The 20,852-nt window shown below is 36.1% G+C and overlaps 1 protein-coding gene across 1 annotated transcript in view; it reads right to left on the bottom strand.

The window, feature by feature from the left end:
• Positions 1-20,852, bottom strand: part of CRIM1 (cysteine rich transmembrane BMP regulator 1) — a 186,784-nt gene that overhangs the window by 48,590 nt on the left and 117,342 nt on the right. Inside the window, exons 6-7 of the mRNA XM_085301188.1 lie at positions 17,562-17,744; positions 11,243-11,440 (exon numbers count right to left, since the gene is read on the bottom strand). Coding sequence (XP_085157314.1) covers positions 11,243-11,440; positions 17,562-17,744 — 381 coding nt within the window. The remainder of the gene's footprint in view (positions 1-11,242; positions 11,441-17,561; positions 17,745-20,852) is intronic.

The raw sequence follows: 20,852 nt of genomic DNA, 5'->3' as shown, positions 1-20,852 counted from the left end.
AAAAAAAAAAAAAAAAAAGTGTTTTGGACCAAAAGCAGAAATTGCATCTGTTAGAGAATAAGAAAGGCACAACTTGCTCACCAAATAAATGCATGAATAAAATATCTGATCCATCCAGGTGAAATGAACAAAAACTCATATTTGACATCAACACCTTACATCATCCAACATTTTTCTGCCTGAGTAGAATACACACACACACACACATATATGTTTCTGAATTCCAAACTAGATGGTATCTAAAGTCTCCATATATTTGCAGCATTTTGCTTATTGAAACCTGCTAAAACATCACTACTAAACAACTGAGCATTCATCCGCAGCAAACATTTTTTGATGTTGCCACTGCAGGACTGAACTATTCCAAACAATACAGGAAAAAAAATTTAAAAAAATCAACATTGTATCATTATACTGTATTGCCTATATTAAAACATTTAACCTAAGAAATTTTGGATTGTGCTAGTGGCTTTATGACTAGCTCACTTTTTCCCTGCTGAGTGACCTTGTCTCTTTTACAGCTGCTAATCTGAATAAAAACCTCATTCTTCTTTCTGACTTTATATAAGATGGAAAACAGGTTCCTACCACTGTACACAGTGGCTGCCAATCCCTACGTGCATGGAGCCGTTCACTTACATATGTAAGCCAGATTCTGCTTTTGAAGGCACGTCTTACTGCCTATGGTTTGACTACCCATAGTACTGTAGGATCCGCAGTGGAAGTCTGTCATTCACCATTTCCCTCTTTATAGGTGTTTAAAATGCTTTAGCTTGAGGAGTTTCCTATTTTTTCTGAATGGGTTTCTGTGGCATGTTTACAGCTATGCAAATATACACTCTTTTCACCTTCCAAAGAGCATGGGGCTTGAAGCTCAGCAAGATCCACTTTAATTTGCATAACTGGTATCTACTTTTGTATAACTGTTGTGCTATTATGCATCTGGGCTTGAAATTCTTCGGCGCTGTAGACTCCTACCAGACATATCTACTCAGGCAAAAGAATCTGGATGACAAGGTTAAAAGTTTGATGGAACCAATACGATCCACACCCAAGATAGACCTTTTAATACTTCTGCTGAGAGAGAAAGATTAACATAACCAGATTTTGAACATCTTGGATATAATTCCTTAAACCCCTCCTCCTCAACTTCATACCTTTCTACTGGGTCCTTATCCCACACATTCCCCATTACTTATTTTTGAGACAGTCAGATCATACAAACACATCTTTAGTGTATTAAAGATTAGCTAGAAGAGTAAAACAGAAACCCAAGAAGAGAATTAAACAAAATACCCAAGAATTTAAAGATTCTGAGAGATAATGGCGATGTGATTAGAAGGCCGCTCTCACAGTTATCCATACTGCAGAGAGCACAGGAATTCAAGCAGTTCACCTTAGAGGATTACTGTGTTCTGTATGAACATGCACCTTAGTTTTCTAATACTTCAGAACCTCAAATTGTTTATAAAATATTTTTTGCCTGRAAGTTTTGGTATTTGATGTCTTGTTTGCTCTTATGTATTGCAGTTATGAAAGCACACAAGTAATAACTAAAGTTATCCATGGACATATTTTGTGTTTGGACACAGAACCCTCTCCCTGCTGCACGTGATGCTTTCCAGTTTATCTAGGTCTCATATTGCCACTTACTACTCCAGTACTGTTTTTCAGACAAAGCTACAAATAGCTGTGAAAATTTTAAGTGTGTGCATGTAGACATACATCTATGTGTATTTAAATTTATCTGTCTGCTTTACAGCCTTTCCAGTCAACTTTCCATTAACAAAAAGGTTTCAAACACAGAAATATGTTTATTAAAACTATAAAATTAGAAGCTTTATAGAGACATCCACATAGAGAGGTTGAGAACTGTCTTTTGACAAGACCTTTGTCTACGAATATCCAAAACACCTTGGATTTAATTAATTTCACTGAAAGCCTGCAAATTACTACGCAAGTGTTTCGTTTTCTTTAGGAATTTAAAAGACCAATCCTTTAAAAAAGTTCACTGCTAAGCAGACAATATTTACATTAATTAACTGAATATAAAAAGCAGGGCCCTGGGTTTCACAAAATGCAAATACTCTGTATTTTATTTGTATTTATTTACCATTTGTAGATTTAATGTTACTGGCATGTTTAAAACAAAGTTTTAGTTATTTGGTAATTACTAAGTAGTACAAATTCCAATCAAGCTATTTCAAGGAATGATTTGGAGAATATTGATCATAGAACTAAGAGAAAGTTGTCAGTGATTTCCTTCCATATTTTAAAAAAAATTTCTCTGTTTTGGCATATTTATGATTCAAGGATTTAGCCAATCATTTCTACGAATTTTCTGTAGTTTGAACTGAAAGTTTATTCGACTACTAATTCTGTGATATTTTCATTTCTTCTGCAATTTGCTGTACATTAAATGAAAATTCCAGGATAAAATTCTGCTCTTTTCTTTCACAGCAGTAGTCAGAGAGGATTATTGCTATTGGAAATTGGGAACCAATTGCTCTTTTCAAAGGCTAATTTACAATCAAGATAATTTCAACATAAAAGTTCATACCAGTGGTGACCCATGAACTTTAGAAACACATGAAACTGTTATGCAGCTCCAGAGCTCCAGGCAGTTATCAGGTCTGAAAATAATCCTAAACTTAAATGTAGAGACTGTATAGCCATAATTGTAGTATAATATACGGCTGCTCCAGTTAGTGCTAGAACCCGCCCCCCCCACCTCCTCTTCCATATTCCCCTATTGGTAATGTGAACTAGCTACGAGTTTAGTTGAAGACTGACAGACAAAATAACTTCTTCTCCAGATCCTTAAAAAGGCTGGAACATGGAAATATATTTTCAGCATTTAACATAAGGAAGCTTTATTTCTAGCTGTGAACACTAATGTTCAATTTGATTTTTATCTCCTTGGATCAGCAGTACTGATCACAAAAAAAAAAAAGTTTTCGGTTTGAATGGGAAAACAAATAAACTAATTCTATAAATTCCATAAATAAATTCTACCCACTGCTGTTTCCAGTATTTTTTTTAATAGTAAACTATGCAGAGATTTTTCTTGGTTGTACAACATTAAGAAACTCCAAGCAGAAAGCTCCTACTGTAAGCCATATACAAAGAGTGAGTACAATAGTAAAGGGTTCTAGAAGGCCCAGCATTTCATAGGAAACAGAAAATGAAAATGTATTCTGGAGGAGAAAGGAAGGAAAAGATAAATCAAATATCATGTTCTAGACACGAGAAAAGACCTCTAATATCAATAACAAAGAACATATCTGTGTTTGGGGAAAGTGAAATAGCTCCCTCTTCTGTATTATTTTATAATATAATCCATCTCTAAAGAATTAATACTTTCTGAGCCTAGGAAATTAGCATCAGCTGACTTAAAGATAGAATCAATGCATTCAAGCATTTATCATAAAACTTGAATACSTAGGTGAACACTACTGTAACTTTTAACCTAATATCTTACCTGATAAATAGCTAAAAAACTGTTCCTGAAGGGTGTGCTGCTTAACAGCCTTTCATTAGGGTCTATATACTTGTTTGAATTTTGTCTGCTGTCCAAAAGTTAACTGCAGCCGACTAAGCAGCAGCATGTGTGTTTACTTAAGCTTCCTGGAAAAACATTCATATCATTCCAAGGGTGACTAAATGTTTTCCATCCTCATAGTTAGCATTCCAGCTGCCCCCGCCCCTTCACTTCTTTACATGAAAAATATCAGTCCCAAGCCCAGAGCAAGAGAATTTCCTTCCTGGGCTGGAAACACCTAATGTTCATGCCTTACAGGAATTTTTCTTCCCAACGTTTAACTGTCTGTGTGAACTATCAGCGTTTCATGCAACTATTCGTAAAATGTATGCAAGGATATAAAAAGATGAAATAATTTTCTTACGTCACATGTAGGTAACTATAGAAATACATTCATCTACACTTCCAAACACATAGTTTAGTCTGGCAGAAAGCTTTTTATTTCAAATTATATTCATAGTGTTAATCTGAAACTACTTAAATACATATTTTTCCTAAAAAGCTAACTCCTACATTCCAAGATTATTTTTATTGCTAGGAAATATAAATATGTCATCTCTTAACTGATTCTGATGGAAAGCCTGATTCAGAATTATAGCACTGTTGCTGAACAATTACTTTTATTATCCAGAGCCAAGGTAAATCTGTAGGCCCAAACTCTACGCTGCTGAACAGTCTGCTGCACCACTGACTTCACTGTGAATGAATCAAATTTCTTTTAACTGAACTGTGGCTGTTTTAAGTTAATGAAGTGTTGGACCTGCTAGAGCAACTGAACTGAACTACATTCAGTGCTAGAGTTTGGAGCCCCTTTATTGATGAGAATGTTAATTGCTTTTTGTGAAGATGAAGTGTCAGCCGTAATGACAGCAAAGTAATGCAGGCCTTATTCATGAAAATCCTCTGAGAGGACTTTGCTTAATGCTTAGTTTCTCATTCAGAGTGTATGTTGGAACACTTCCACCTGTACCTGAGGGCTCAAGCACAGAACAGCTCACTGTGAGATAACAAATTACACTGTCAGCTGATTTTGGTGCAGCTTTCCATATGAATACTTTCAGCCTGTGGGAAAAGCAAGGAAATGTAAGTAGACTTCAGACTTCTTTTCCAGGAGACATTTTCAACATCAATGCCAGTTCCAATGCACTTATACTTACTGCCTTGTTTTTTTTTCAAAAAAATCATATTTTCCTATTATCCTACTGCATATCTTACGTCCCACAAACACAACTAGATGGCCTGTGGGGAACATGGTTACTTCTATTGTATTTTGGTGTTACTCATTTGACATTACATATCAACATCAATCAGTTGTTTAAAGCTCCAGTATCCATTATTTTTATTTATAAAACTTAATTAAAACACGGTTACTATTTAAAGCACGCTTATTTAATTTAGAAAACACAACTGTTGAACCTGCTGAAGAGCAAGCAGTTCTGAAAAAGCCAGTATTAACAGAAGCCTCATTTCCAATGGGTTCAGCTTCCTACAGCGGGGACTTGTACACAGGCCAGTTCCCGGGAAGCCTCTCTGAACCTAACGAAGTATGAGTCTGCAATGCAGCTTCACACTGCCCTGAGCGTGAGGCCCTAGAGACTCTCCCCTGCTTTACCTAGCCCTCTGCTTTCATAACATCGGTGCAAATGGGGTATCTTTGACATTGTCAAAACACGCCGCAAGAAGCCTTTGCCTCCGAAGTTGTGGAGAAAGTACAGAGGGATAGTGTGATTACCTAAGCCTTGGATCTTACAGAAGGCAGTCCACAAAATGGAGAAAGAAGAAAAAAAAGTGACTAAATGGATAATAAATTAAACAAGCAAAAGGCAAGTCCCAAAGCATCATTACCATTATAGCAGCTACATAAAAACAACCATCAGAAACTTAAAGCTAATTCTCTGGGTTGGCTCCACAGAAGATGGGTCAGTTTTTCCCAACTGTCATCAGTGGTAGACATGCTGTAATAAGAGATCTTGCCACAAGAGCTTTAATCACTTTGATGTTTATTTTAAAAAACCAAAACTACATATTGATAAGCCAAAGCTGTCACCTGGGTAAACATGAAAATGACACATGAATTACTATTATTGCGTTCAGTTATGTAGGCAATTTCCTGTGTGAATCTCCTTTCAGTGAGACTGAAAACACAAACTGTGATTCCCTAAGGGAATCAAAAGGACAGCYTTAGTCAAAACATTCCACAGAAGGAATTTTGTCTTCTCCTCAGCAACTGTGTGTTTCCCTCTAAAATGCATCTTCCCTCTTGCAATTCAAATTCATTCTTTCCTGTCCTATCTTCCAGGGCCAAACATATTCCTTTTTCCTTGCAACAGCCTTTAGGCACTCAGATACCCTCATTCCAACTTCATCATCTCCTCTTTAAGCTAAACCAAACCAATTTGTTCGATCTGTCCTCATAGAACATGTTTTTCAGACCTTGGAGACTGGGCTAATAGTTCTCCTTCAGACACTTTTCAGCTTGCCTGCATCTTTTTTGAAGGACTGGTGTCCAGGAATAGATCTAGTATGCCAGCTAAGAATTTACCCATGGCAAAAGGATTACTTCATGTCTTGCAAACTGCACTTGTTTGTAATTTCAGTATTGTGTTTGCCTTGTCAAGGCTCTGTTGATCTATGTTCAGCTTTTTCCCTTTAACCACCAGACTCTTCTCTCAGAGAACTGCTTGTTAACAATTACCCTGATTCCAGACTCATGAAGATTCTCCTCCAAATGTAGTACATTGTATTTTTCTCTGTTGAATTCCATCAGCATTTTTCTGGCTACTCTCCTTCTTAAAACAAGCATGTGAATTTACATTCAGCGCTCTGAGATACTCTTTACCCTTGACAGCTTTGTTGCCAGTAGATTCAGTATATTTATCTGAGTTTGCAGGTTTGTCAATAACAATATCAAATAGAACTGGATCCACTACAGACTCCTGTGGACACCAACTGTGGCTGAATTCAAAAAAGGTTCTCTGTGGAATTGAAGACTAAAACCAATACCACAGGTTGTACATGGAGTGCTAAATTAACATACCTTTTTCCTACACACGTTTTCACTGTGTTCCTGCCCCATTCACACAAAATCTCTCTAGGGAGCTCTCATGTAAAGGATTTAGAGTGCTTTACTCACCCATAACTCTTTCCCCAGCAGCACCAGTAGAGAAGATATAAATATGGAAGGGGGAGAACAGTTGAACAGTTAGCCATATCTCCATGTCAAACAAACCTCAGACAAGCATTCAGAAAAAATATGCATTTCAAATGGATTTGGCTGTCCAATCACTCAAATGTGCATATGTAGCCCACTTATGTGGGCCACATATACATATGGAAGACATACTCTATGGCTATGTACACTGCAGAGTGTGAACAAGCATTAGAAATGGCTTACTGTGAAAAACTGATATAAATAGATTGCTTGGTAACACTACGTATTATGATTGCTATTTCTCRATCTCCAATTAAGAGAGGGCAACATTAGTGAAGCTTGAGCTTCTATTCAGTAAGACACTTCTGCTCTTACATTAAACTGCAGAGTTCAGGTTAAGCTGTGGTTACACAGTTTTAACAGGGTTGTGCGCAGAAAAACAGCACGTGGCTGACACTGAAGCTTTTTTTAAATTCCTCTTAGAAAAAAATGTGTCTGGAAAAAATTTTATGGCTTGCAGATCTTCACTTCATATAACTGCACTAAATGTAATGAAGCAATTGAACTGTCAGGCAACTTCCTAGCCAGAACTTTCTACCATGATAAAAYCTTAGATGAGACAGTCACCGTCAGTGCCTCCCTCTCTATCACATAAAAACCCAGTGCAGGTACTATCTGAAAAGAATGAATTTAAACGTATCTCTGCAAAGAGCATCTATTCAAAGGATGTATTGTGTCTGCTGACAAGTAACCTTTCTTTTCCCTTGATTCCAGCAGCTCTGCAGGTCACTGATGAGGCACTGAACGCTTGGAGCATATCCCAGTCAAGAGAAACAACCCTCAAGAAAACAAATGAGAAGCCGATTAAAACCAGAGCAGATCACTGACCCATGCAGCCTACCTGGTTGGAGAAAAGAGACGTCAGCTGGCTGGATGACAGCAGAAACAAATCAGTGTGTCAGATAGGATCGTTTTGTCGACAAAACGATCCTATGAAAATTCAGGAGAATAAGACAAGCCAAAGGAAAAAAAAAAAAAAGTAAAGGCTAGAAATGTTAAACCTCACTTCCCAAGGCGTACTTACTTCTCCATTGTAGTACTGCTACAATGGGAAAAGAGGGAACAAAGATTTAATTAGCCTCTTGCCAGCTGGGTTATCAAGTGTGGGGAGAACGCCTGCAGAAGATCTGTCAAGGAGCCAGGTGACCAGCAGAGTACATGCAGCAGCCCCCAGAACACGCTCCCTACACATAGACCAAAACCCATCGTGGCAGGACAAGCATATTCCATTTTACCAACAATATCTAGCTGGTGTGCAGCCAGTAGCTACCCAAGGTTAGCATGGCTGAGATAAGGAAATAGTTCTAGTAGACTTGAGGGCCTGTTAGGATAGAAGAAGTTGAGTCCCACTTGGGCATCTGAACTACGCGTCCAGCAGCCTTTCATCAGCRACCCCTCTGCATGGTTCCTGGGGTTCCCTGTGCAGTTTAAGAGTTTAGATCATGTATTAAATCTGTCCTCTTTAACCTCTCATGAACTGAGTGTCCTTCACACCAGTATGCAACCCTTTCTTTTGCGCCTTGCAGACACATCAGGCAATGGCTGTATGGCAAAGAAAAACTATTTTTTTTCATGCATACATCAAAGTAGAATTGCTACTGATCTCAGATTTAAGGCTTAAGACATATAACGCTACTATTTACCTCTATAGAGGGCCATAAGTCTAAGACTGGTGCACAAATCCCTGTTGCCATCAAGTTTGAACTTCTAAAATTATTTTTGAAAAAAGCAGAATACATAGTATGTAGATGGTCAAGATATAACAGTTTGATTTTTCTCATGTTACGGGATTCTCACAGATTTCTCTTAAATCCTTCAYTAAGAGATTAGAAAAGAAACTCAATTATCCATAATTACTGAACTTCCAATATAATAATACCTTTCCCTCTAGTGCATGTAAATATTCACACTGCTAATCACTAGGCTTTAGCAGCCTTAAACTCTCCGGATGCCCTAAACATAATTTCAAAAAGCTTACTTGTACTCCTGATTGGTTCACTGCTCAGTGTGGCTTTACTATTGCAAAATAATTTGTCAAGTCTCTGCTGTTAATTTCCCATAAAGCCATTATAAGCATCTTTTTGCATACTACCATTTTTTGTATCTCTGGATATAGCATGTGAACTCACTGCTGAGTTTTAATAGCTCTGATTTTTGATCCTTCTAATATTTCCAAATCTAAATTTCTGAAATTAAATCTTGGCACTAGGTAGCACGATCACGTTTTACTTGTTTTTGTTTGCTGGGGGGGAGGGATGGGAAGGGAGTGTGATTTCAGATATCCTCTGACTACTGATGCCTAAATATGCTCAAATCCTCAATGGTTCTTCCCTCTTAGTATGAGCAAAAACTACTTTCACTACTTGTTTCCATCATTCTGTGCAATTTCAGTGTCCCTGGATTGTTAACTTGGCAGTATGGGCTATTAAAGGTACAGCAAGTTGAAACACAATGCTTTTAGGCTTAAGCTGAGTTAAGAATTGCTCAGAACACCATTCAGGATAACTTTTCTTCAAATGACATGCTCAAAAACAGATCACCACAATTAAGTGTACAGCATACAACACCTAACATGACAAACAAAATGACAAACACTGAAACTTGAGATTATTATTGTCCAAGGAAATACAATTAAGATGACGTAAATCATCAAGCCTGACCTATTATAACATCATAGATCCAATATTTAAATATGATTTTTGACATAATTTGTACTGTAAGTACAAATAAAAATTTCTTAGAAACCCAAACAACTTTCATGGATTTAAGCAGGCACTACGTCTGCTTCTACAGGTATACAGCACAGAATTATCTAACCTAGTTCAGGTGAGTTTCCTCGTGCACTGAGAACACTGTAGAGGCATTAGTGTGGTGCATTAGTAAAGCACTAGCTTAGCTATGTTGTGGCCTTTAGAAATAAATGATGGATATCTAAGCTATACTCTGTATTTATTTCCCACACTTAATTATCTCAGTGTGATGTAGATAAGCATTTAATCCAACTGTGTCTCATCCATTTTCTCCAACCTCAAACAGGAAGAAGTAAACATTTGTCTATACTTCTCCCACTGGAGTAAAACCCTCTCAAATTATTGAAAATATTCCTTTCCAGCTACCTCTCCATGCTAGCTTCCCACGCTTGCTCACATACACACTAAATAAAGAAGGGTGACAGTATGTACTCTGTGCATCATGACAGTATCCAAATTAGTCCTCTAGAGAAAATACGTCAAAGGACTAGAAATGCTCATCACAACCTGATTCCCTAGTTCCCTAGAATAACCAATTAGAAACTGAATAAACTGTTTAAAGAATTCYCATGCTATGAAAAAGTCAGTCCTACCTTGTATTTTTCATGATGAGCTATGACTCTAAAATACATGACACAGAATGTTTTCGATTTACTATTTTGCAAACCTTCACCCTTCCACTGATTATAAATGATTATAAAGTACCAGGCTGAGCAAGCACTCTCAGTCAATTACACAAGATATATGTATTTCTGGAGAGTAATGAAAGCTAGATTTCAAATACTAAAAATTAAAATCTATAAAAAAGTAATGCTGCTTTTTGTTATTTTGTACTGTGACATATTCTGTGTAGAATTGGGGGATAAATGGAGAAGTAGTTCTGGCTTGACTGGGTGTTAAGTCAGTGATATTTTCTTTTACCAGAACTGCCTCATAACATGGCTAAAACATTACCTGGTTGAAAAGATGCATAATTTTCCTCAGAGCAGTAGCTAAAGATAAGGTCCACATCCTTTCGTTAGCAAGATAAACTCATCTCTCTACAGTCTTCGTAAAAACAGCATAACTAAGACTTCTTTCTCCCTCCCCCAATATATTTATGTAATTTGTCTCAGTTAAGCTTTTCAGATTTGTTTTCTGAATTCTCATTATGTTAAAAATAGACAAATACACATTAGAACTGAACGCATTATTGTAAACTCCTGCCATTAACAATGCATTCAAAAGTTCATCTCCAGATATAACCATTTTGTAAGTTTTACAGAAATAACTGAGTTTAATTCATACAATAATTATGTCCAACCTCAAACTACAGCACTCAAAGAGATTGTGTTGTAAATATATGGCACTGATGAATAAGAAACAAAAAATAATCCAATTATCAGAAATATCTTTTGATGTACATTTCAGTCCAACATCCCCTAGAACCGTTAATAAGCACTAACTATAACCAAGAGTAAGAATTAACTAACAATGCTGATCTTAACTGATCTCTTGCTACATGTTGGACTAAACTTACATCAAGCATTGCCACTCACAGCTGAATTTAAATCATACCGTGGGCAGAATTCAAAAATTAGCTAACCTTTTTTTTTTWAAAAAAAAACATAGTTTACTCAGTCACAAGCAATGCTGTAACAGCTAATTCAACTCTCCAAAATTCTGAAATAAACTAGCAATTACTTAATAAAAAGTAGCCACTTTACACTTGAAGCATAATACAGAAAATATGTATCTTACCTTCACATACTGGGCAGCATTCGCCAGGTACTTTAACAGGATTTAAACAACTCTGTCCACAGGCTGTTGCAACACAGTGAGGATCTCCATTGATACACTGGCAGAAAGTACAGTCATCTTCTCTCCAGCGGTCTCCATGAGCTTGAATCTGACCATTGGCGTAACAGCCAGCAGGATTATTTACTGGATAAACTGGGTCTGAAATGAGACAAATTGCAGTAAAACAAGATATTTACTTTCCCTATTATGTCTAATTTCAAAAATAACTGCAGTATTGTAATGCATTACATAAAAAAGAACAAGATGTGAAACTACTATCGAACATTAAAAATACACTGTAGTCATAAAGTGATAAAATAACATGGGCAACAAATTGGATAATTTGATACCAAAATTTACTGTCAAAAATACTAACTCATATTGAACCCTCATATATTTGGTACTCTATTTTTAATGATTTCAACTGAAACTGTGTATTTAACAAGCAGAACTGGAACAGAAAAACCCATCTCTAGTAATAGTTGGGGCGGGTTGTTTGTTTGTTAAGAGGCTTAATATTAGTATTTTCTCATTTTGTTCTTCTGAACAAAAACGCATGCCTAACTTTGTATCAATACATTTTTTTGTAGTGACTTAACAGTCATTTCGTGGAACCAAAAACCTCTTAATGGACTAGCTGAATGATTCTTGTCAAAGGATAAGCAAAGATGAGACTCCCTGACACACTTCCTGCTGGAATAAGAGCACTGAGTCAAATCAGCTCTCATCATGTTCTTGGGGATAGACTACTTTTGACCCAGATCACCTCTCCAGGAAATCTGCAGTCTCACTTCAGATGGAGTTTTCTCCCCTTAAGAGCCTCAACGTCTGTTTTTCTATTAGCAATCAAAGAAAGACTCATATTTAAATAACAGAATTTGAGAGAGTGTAAGATTTTTTCCGAACTTCCATGCAAATAAAAAATACACTATATATGCTGATTCATGACCTGAAATAAATACATTTCTGAATCTTGTGAACTTGTTAATACCTAATATTTGAGAATGCACAGTAGTTATGCAGAATTTTCAAAACAGGCGATAATACGAGCTACATATTAAAGCATATTCAATATCTTAAAACGATGAATCCAACTAAAAGCATTAGATGTCAAGCAAGCACAAGATGCATTCGTTTACACCCCAGTTTATTTTCAAGTAGTAGTAGGTTTGAAGAACTTGAGGGAAAAATACTGTCTTATCTACAGAAAAGGAGGACTCAGTGAAAACTGGGATATTCCTCTGAAGTTTCAATGACCTTTGGAAAGAAGAAATTCATTTTAAATGTAGATAAAACTGATAGCAGTGCTAGCAGCTCTTATCTCATTATAAGCCGTTTTATCCGTTTGGGATCCTTAGACTCCTAACAACCTCAGAGCATTCAGATTGAAACAATTTCTGCCTCTCTGGCATTCAGTCCCAGCTTGGGTTTTGCTTAAACTCTAGGTGAAAAAGATTAAGCCATTTCAAAAACATGTGTTTGGGAAAATAATTAAGACATTTGAAAGTTAAAATGTTTTCTAACCTCTTAACTTTACAACTCATGTGTTTTAAGGTTACTTTTCATCTGTAACTAAATACTCTGGTCCAGCCAGTATCACCTCACATTTCCAAAAAACGTACTGCATTTTATCATTAAACTCATAGATAGGATTGTAATTGATATATGAATACAGAAAAAGCATAGGAAAGCCTTACAGACTCATGTTATTTGCAATGGTCTTCTATTTGAGTAAAAATACAAAGTTTCTAGTGTCCATTAAAGGATAAAATTGTGTAAGGCTATAAATTAAGCAAATTATATTTCTGGATGCTGAGAAGTCCTATATGACTTTGAGAAAGTAGTCCTGGAGCTAATGTAAGAATGGCTTATGCCTATATTACACAATGGAAATAATTCTTTTAAACATTTGTTAGTTTMAAATTGTTGGAATAAGGAGTGTGTTTCCTCATATTTCCACTACTAAGAAAATCTAAGTAGGAAAACAAAACAAAACAAAACAAAAACTAATCACACTGAAAATCACTGTCAGGAAATAATCTGACAGAGAGTAGGTAGAAAGAAATAAACATTCTTTGCCAACTAGAAAAATATGAATAGATGCCTAGCTGTTTAGCACACATTTTGCCCATTTAAAATAAAGACTTAACTAGTCAATTTAGATGTCACTTAACAATGTGAGTTATTAAGAAATGGATCACGTTTTTTTTTTTCTTTTTTCTAATGCTTAAATGAAGGAGGAAAGTTATAATATGTCAAAGGGAGCAAGATGTATAACATCACCTTAAAGAATATAACTAAATCAAAAGGGGCTGTTAGTAGAAAACATATTTTTACTCTCTAACCATTCAGAGAAATCAGATTTCCTTGGCTCAGTGATACAAGCTCTACCACAAAACCAGCAAAAGAAACAAGCAAGTCAAACAGTGCCAGATGAGCTTACAGAAGACACTACAACTTGCCATCTCAGTCAACTGAGCAATAATAGCTGTTATGCGAAAGAAGAGATCCTTCTGAACTCCACTCTGTCACTATCCATTTTATTCCATCTACTAAGAACTTAAGATGATATTTCCATTATGAGTCTATATATATGCCAGTTCATCAAACCCAAAATGAAATTTCTTGATAGTTTTATTCATAAGATTGAAAACAAACAAAAAACCTTTATGAGCTATATGATAACATAGCAGAACAATTTATGGATAAATCAGATCGTTGAATATACATATCACCTAATGAACAAGATGAAGAATGTATCTAGAATTGTTAAGTCTGATGTGGAAAATCTGCACCAGCATTTGGTGTTTAATAGCTGATAATACAGCACCCAAAGTGAGTGTAATCCCACGTTGTTCTGAGATTTGGCATTATAACAATAAAAGGAATAAACGTTTACATTTGTAAATAATGCTAATTACATCAAAGAACAATAGATCTCATGTTCTATTAAGTTAGCAGCTCATATTCATGCAGCAACATCTTTAGGAGAGGAGGTGCAGTTGCTTTGGAAGGATTTCACCATTTCAGATGCCATTTCTAGATTTTTTCAATCTGTCATTAAATAAATGACTGTATGCATAAGTACTTGCATAGCACAGAACTCTCTCTCTCTCTCTCTATTTATATGTTTTTCAGATTTAAAAGACTCTTATAAATATAGGCACAATTATACCAGGAAAGACTAAGGCGGCATCTAGTCTAGCATCCTGCCTCCAAACATAGTCAACAATGAACATCTAGGCAAGGTCTTAAATGTAGGGCAAGTATGGACTGATTTTTTTTAGAATACTTTTTAAGCCTGCAGATATTTGTATTTGAGCTTCTGTACACATAGACGCTGTATTTCAACCTATCTGACAAACTATAATATAAGCTGTAACAAACTAAACATACATTAAAAAYACATAAATATAAAAATATAAAGTGATAAAAAATTCTAGCTATTTGTGAATCAGAGTAGTGACTTTGCATTTAGTAGCCTTGATGCACATAATTCTCTTCTGAATTTGGGGAATCATTTTAAGTCCGCATATATTTAACAGTCTTAGAATCCTGTGTTCCACATTGCAACTTTTTCAGATCACAAACATACTGTATCAAGAATCTTTCTTTCCTTTCTGTTTTGACTCTATTGCCCACTAGTTTCATTTGACGAAACTAGCACCTTGTATCAGAAGAGATGACAGTTCCTTACTCACGAGGCTCACCGTTTTCATGCTGTTTTTCATACTGAAATTTTAGTCTATTCAGTAACTCCTCAAAGTCAATTCCCTTCCTTTGACTTTCAAATTTTCTAGACCTCATCCACTAATAATATATTTTAAAGATCAGTCAGAACTGCATATTATTTAAAGACACAAGTGCACTGCATGCTATTACTCATATAACTGATATATGTATTATTTTCTCTTCCTTCCTAATAGTTTCTAACATTATATTTCCTTTTCAGTTGCTAATGAATGCTAATTATAATATTTTCATAACATTATTTATTATAATAACTCTAAGATCCATGACTTAAAGGAAAAATATTAGCACATAGCTCACTGCCTATGTACAAACTTTTTTCAATATACATTATTTTGACATTTACCTGCACTTTCCTTTTGTTCTATGATTCTATGATCCAGCTATTCAAATTTGTGTGATTCTTCCACTCTTCTTCATTCATCGCTTATCCTAAACCACTTAAAATTTTCAGTAAATATTACCACCTCAGAATTTACCCATTTCCCTGGAAGTTTTATAATTACGTCAAAAAGCACAGGATTTTACTAGTGACTGCAAAAACTACTACTTCCTTCTCTCTCATTTTTTAACCAGTTATTTATCATGCAAAGATCCTCTCTCTTATTTCCTACCTAGTGCCTAGTTTCTTTAAGAGTCTTTGGTGAAGGATCCTCTCAAATGCTGTTTCAAAAATCCAGGTAGCCTATATCACCAGTACAGATTTTGTCATGATTATCAGTACCTAGAACAAACTGCAAGGAATTTGAGAGATACAACTTCCATTACAAAAATCTGTATTAATCCTTCCCCAAAATGCCACTTCTTCCACACTTTAACCTTCAGAAAAATTTCTGCTAATTGCTAATGCCATGAACATCTGGCTTACTAGCTGGCAATCCTCTGTCTTCAAGAACTTTTTTCGTGAAATTATTCCATAGTAGCCACCTTTCAATACTGTGGTRCAGACACACATACATACACACACCTGCTAGTTCACATCTTTTTATGCAGCAGTTCCTTTCAAATTTCTAGATTTAAGTGTAGGTTGTCTTTTTTCTTTTTTTATTATTGTTCACTGTCTAACAATGCTTGAATATCATATAGCTTTTTTGATGCATCCTTTACGGAGAAAGGTTCCAGTGCTGGAATGTCAATGATAAACACAGATGCAAAAACAAACCAAAAATTAAACCACATCTCTTTTTTTGCTATGGCCTTATCTTTTGCTGTGGTTACAGGGTTATTAGTCTAATGTTTTATTCAACTTCCTTCTCAAGCACTTTATGTCCTCCCACCTTTTCTTTTACTCTGCCAACATCTATGAGTTTTTCTACTTTCTTCATTTGGAAAAAATTTCAGCTCTTTAAAGAATTCCTTCCCAATTGCAAACTTCTATCACCCTGCTATTTCATTATTCAGATTTTTTTTTTAAATCTCTCTTTTTTTGATAGGTAGTACACAATTAAAGCCTCCTAGAGTAGATTCTATGCTGTGCGAAAAGCTCTGACTCTTGTGCTTGACTTTTAGATTAATTCTTACAAAGTTCCTAATTTTTCTAATTCTTTGTTTGGAAATATGCACAGTTATAGTTTTGGGGCTTGTTTGCTCCTATAAGCAACTACAGAGATACCGAAAGCAGTAGTAGGTATGCTACAAAGTATTTGAAATCATTACATATAAATAAATAAATAAATTCTCCTCCTCTTATTAGTGCTCATGATAAAGGAGGTTTGAGAGTTCCAACTTCTTTGGCTTACTCGGAAGCCATTGCTAGAGTTTACATTTAAATTCATGGACCCAGGAGTGCTGCACAAGCCTTTACCTAGGTCATGGCCATAACCTTAGTCATAACAGGGCAAGATCCAACCATACAGCACCTGCTGCCACCTTCCTCTGTTCAAGTCCTGTTTGTGTTCTGGCAGATGATGTGTCAAGTATTTCCTAGCATAAGCTAGGGGGGTCAATCTGAAAATTTCCACAGAATCCTTTTTTAGGATTACAGGCCTAACAAGCAGTTATGAAGGCTGTCGACAGTAGAAAGGAGGATGAGAAAGACACTGAAGTCAGATTAGTGCTATATTTTTTTTTTTTTTGCCAAAACGGTAAAGAGCAAATGTGTACATTGCTCTAGTTGAATAGAGCAAAGACTGGAAGATCTAAAGTAGGTTGCAAAGCAATAGATGTGTGTCAGGGCTACCAGAGCTGCTTTGGAAAGTCTCTCTACGGAGTTAGTGCAGAAATTCGGAACAGCTTTTGACATAAATGCTCTCTGGGAAGGCAGCCTTAAGAAATATTGCACACTTGACTATATTTGTGAGAAAGTTTTGAGGCACAAGGGAAAGGAAACCTCAGCATCTCTGCATGAAAAGAGGGCAAAATCAGCATCAGAAAAACATTGCAGCAAGTYAGACAGCACACTCAGCTACAGCTGGAGGAAACTGCAAACTTGCATCTAGAAGAAGAATAAAACAAAATACTGCTTTCTCATTAAAAGGTAAACATAAAGCATCAAAATAAATAAATGAATGAGATTAGACAGATACTGTACCTTCACAGACTGGACAACACTCTCCTTCTGGTACATAATACCTGTCACAGTGTAGCTCACCACACTGGGCAGAGAAACAAATGGAGACTCCACCTTGACATCGACAGAAACGACAGGCATCCATCCGAAACATGTCTCCATCATAATATTCCATGCTGTTAAATATGCAAGTTGGCTTCACTTCTGAAAGAATAAGGGGAAAAAAAAAAAAGAAAGAAAGAAAGAAATGAGAAAAAAGAGTAATGTATTTTACAGGTATTCAGGAATATGAAGTGGTCAAACTACTGTTGCTTGCTACTGACAGAGAGAGACAGAGACAGCTATTTTCTAATTCAAATATATTTTGTTTTAAATACAGAGAATATTTTATGGTCTGTTTCATCAATGGAAAAAATAAAATATTGTTCAAAATTACTTTCAGAGCAGCTGGTCATTTACAATTAAAATTCTGCATCTTTAAAATTAAAATATTTAAGGAAAGTTATGGCATTCTTTTCTTCATAAGCATTAAATCTTTCTCATTCTGGTGAGCTAGAAGCTATCTAAAATTTCAGCACATGAAGCAATAGATTTTTCTACTCTAAAAAGATACAGCAGAAACTGCTCTCAAGTATAATCTTGCTTTCTATGAGGCTCTGGTGGATGAGTACTACAGTTGTCTCATGAATAAGTACACGTATTTTTTTAAAAAAAWGTATGTGTAGTTCATGACTGCTTGACATAGTATGAAAAACTGAATAGATCTTAGTTCAAACAACCTGGAGTTGTGCTACCCACATGAGTATCTATGATCCTTACAGAAAACAAGTAACTTCCACTATAATCATACTATTACAGGATCACTTCAGGGTTTTAAAGCACACCAAGATCATTTCTTGTATGTCTCCATCTGTTACTGAGCACTAATTTACAATTGAATTCATAATTAAATTTTGTGGGAACTAGAAAGCCTCTAGAAATTCCTAAAGGTCTTGGAAAGGAATATTTTGGGCCTATTTACTTCTTATATGTGAAAAAAGTTGATGTCAACAAAAACAGCAAAACACACTGTAGATTTAACACCTCCCTCATCCCTGGAGAGGTTTGATTCTAGATTACGAAGGAGATCCACACGCTGTGGTCCGTAGAGACTCCTCAGGGCTCCGGAGCCGCAGTCAGGGGAGCACACGCAAACCTCCACTCACACCACGTACCGCCAACAGTCCCAGAGATGGAGGAGGGAGGCCCCTGCACGGGTCCGCAGCTTACGGCCCAATCTCTGGGACTCAAACGCTCCAAATTTGTAGTCAGCTAGACCATACCAGCTCGTTTCCTCTGCCATACTAGCCACTAAGAAATTAGTGCTTCACAGTTCAATCAGTGCATCTTCCTCCTTCTTCCACCTCAACCCCGCTTGGGAACAACTTGGTTTTAATCTTCTTGGCCTTCTGCGAACCTAGCCCAAAATATGTGAAAACATATCCGAAGTAAAGGAGCWCCCATTAAGCGGCTATGTTTTTCAGAAACTACGATTTTATCAGTCTCAAAAGCCAAAGGTTCTGAGAACAGGACGCTGTTTATTTCAGTAACAATGCCGTGATTTAAAAACATTACCAAACTGTCGGTGGGAATGTCAAATCTCGTTACATCTGAACTAAGTACAGCAAAGGAAAGAAAGGAAGAATGACGAAAATGAAGAATGAATTTCTGGACAGTACAGAGGACACTTAAATCCGCACTATCTCCCCGTGGCATCGTAATCAACACTAAAATACGAGCGCAAGCTGTTCAGCCATTCCAGAACGCAGACAACTGCATATGTTGTTGACTTCTGTTGATGATGTAGAAAACGCTATTTACTTGTGTGGATAAGGCCTAGCAACACAGTGCTGAAAATTATGCCTGCCTTGAGATCAAGTGATTTTTTGGGGTGTTAGTACTCGATCTCACACAGGACATCAAAAATATTTAAAGGAAAACTCAATTTGCAGATTCTTCACCCTCCTCCCCATCCTTTGAAAACTCTTCATCTGAGTTGCTTGTGATACTAATATAAGTTTTCTTTCAAATTCTGAAGTGTCTTAATACTCTAATATTTCTCCCTGCACACAGTTATATTCAGCTCCAGTCTCAAGTCATTTTAATACGATTGTAAAATGTTGAGATTGAGACTTGGAAATATCCTGAGTAATTTTTGACTTGAAGGCATAATGTTGAAAGTAATGTAAAAAGAATAAAGAGGAAATACCACTGTGTCCAGGAAAACAGTTATGACCTCATCATACAGTTATTCACATAAACAAACACTTGAAAAATATTTCAAGTTTATACAGCTCAAGCTGTTAGTCTAAAAACTTTCTCAAAAGGGAAAAAGTGCCAACTCAAAAGGTCTTTAATCCATTTGCTCSTGACTTCACTATTTTGATTGCAACTTTCCAGATTTTTACTATTTTTTTCCCCTCTCCAAACAGCAGACACGAATTCATGTCTAGTTAGGAAAGTAGAAGCATTTCCTTGCATGAATTATCATTCATTTTTAAAATGCCAAAACTGGACCTAACAGATAACTGTAAATTCTGAAAGGAAACAGCATGTTTTATTCCTACAATGAAAAACACCATAGTATTTTCACTTTTTTTTTTTTTAATTTAGCTTTCAAGATTTATAGTAGTGTGTACATTCACATTAAACTACTGAGCTAATCATATATATGCAATTGGGAAACAAGGATTACTTGTGATAGAATTGTACGCAAGCCTGCAGTATTAAGGCTCTCAGTCAAGCCAAAACAAGTACTGTTCCTTAAGCAAAAAAACCTAACTTTAATTATTCATAAAGTGAAAACCTAGTAGCATAACTGATACCCATGCTGTGGAATGCATATGGCAGCCACAAAGGAGAAAAAGAACACTGATAATTAAAAGTTAACATTAAATAAACGCATCTTCTCTGAAAGGCTAGTAACCTTGAATTCAAAGAGATTATTACTAATAAAAAGAAAAAAAAAGCCACTAAAGATAGAAATCTTCAAGTATCAAAGCTTTCCTGTGCGACAAAGCAGTTTAAACTGACTGAACTTTATAGCACAAAGCACCTAAAACTTCCTAAGCCCCAAATCCCTTTTCTGATGCAAGCTACCATCATGAAACAGTAGGCAAGAGACAGACACTCAGGCCATGGATTCATGAACATTAATTCAATGTCTGCCAGCTCTCAGATAACTCGGTAAAACAAGGTTGATCCAGACCAAGCACAGACGTATGAGGGAGCATCTGTGAAAGGAGCCAGAACAGAGTGGACAGTACCCAGAAC

The sequence above is a fragment of the Rhea americana genome, unplaced genomic scaffold (assembly GCF_003343005.1).
Source record: "Rhea americana isolate MKP2758 unplaced genomic scaffold, rheAme1 scaffold_173, whole genome shotgun sequence".
Classification (NCBI taxonomy): domain Eukaryota; kingdom Metazoa; phylum Chordata; class Aves; order Rheiformes; family Rheidae; genus Rhea; species Rhea americana.
The sequence above is the reverse complement of the archived record's forward strand: the minus strand, read 5'-3'. Positions and strand labels throughout refer to the sequence as shown.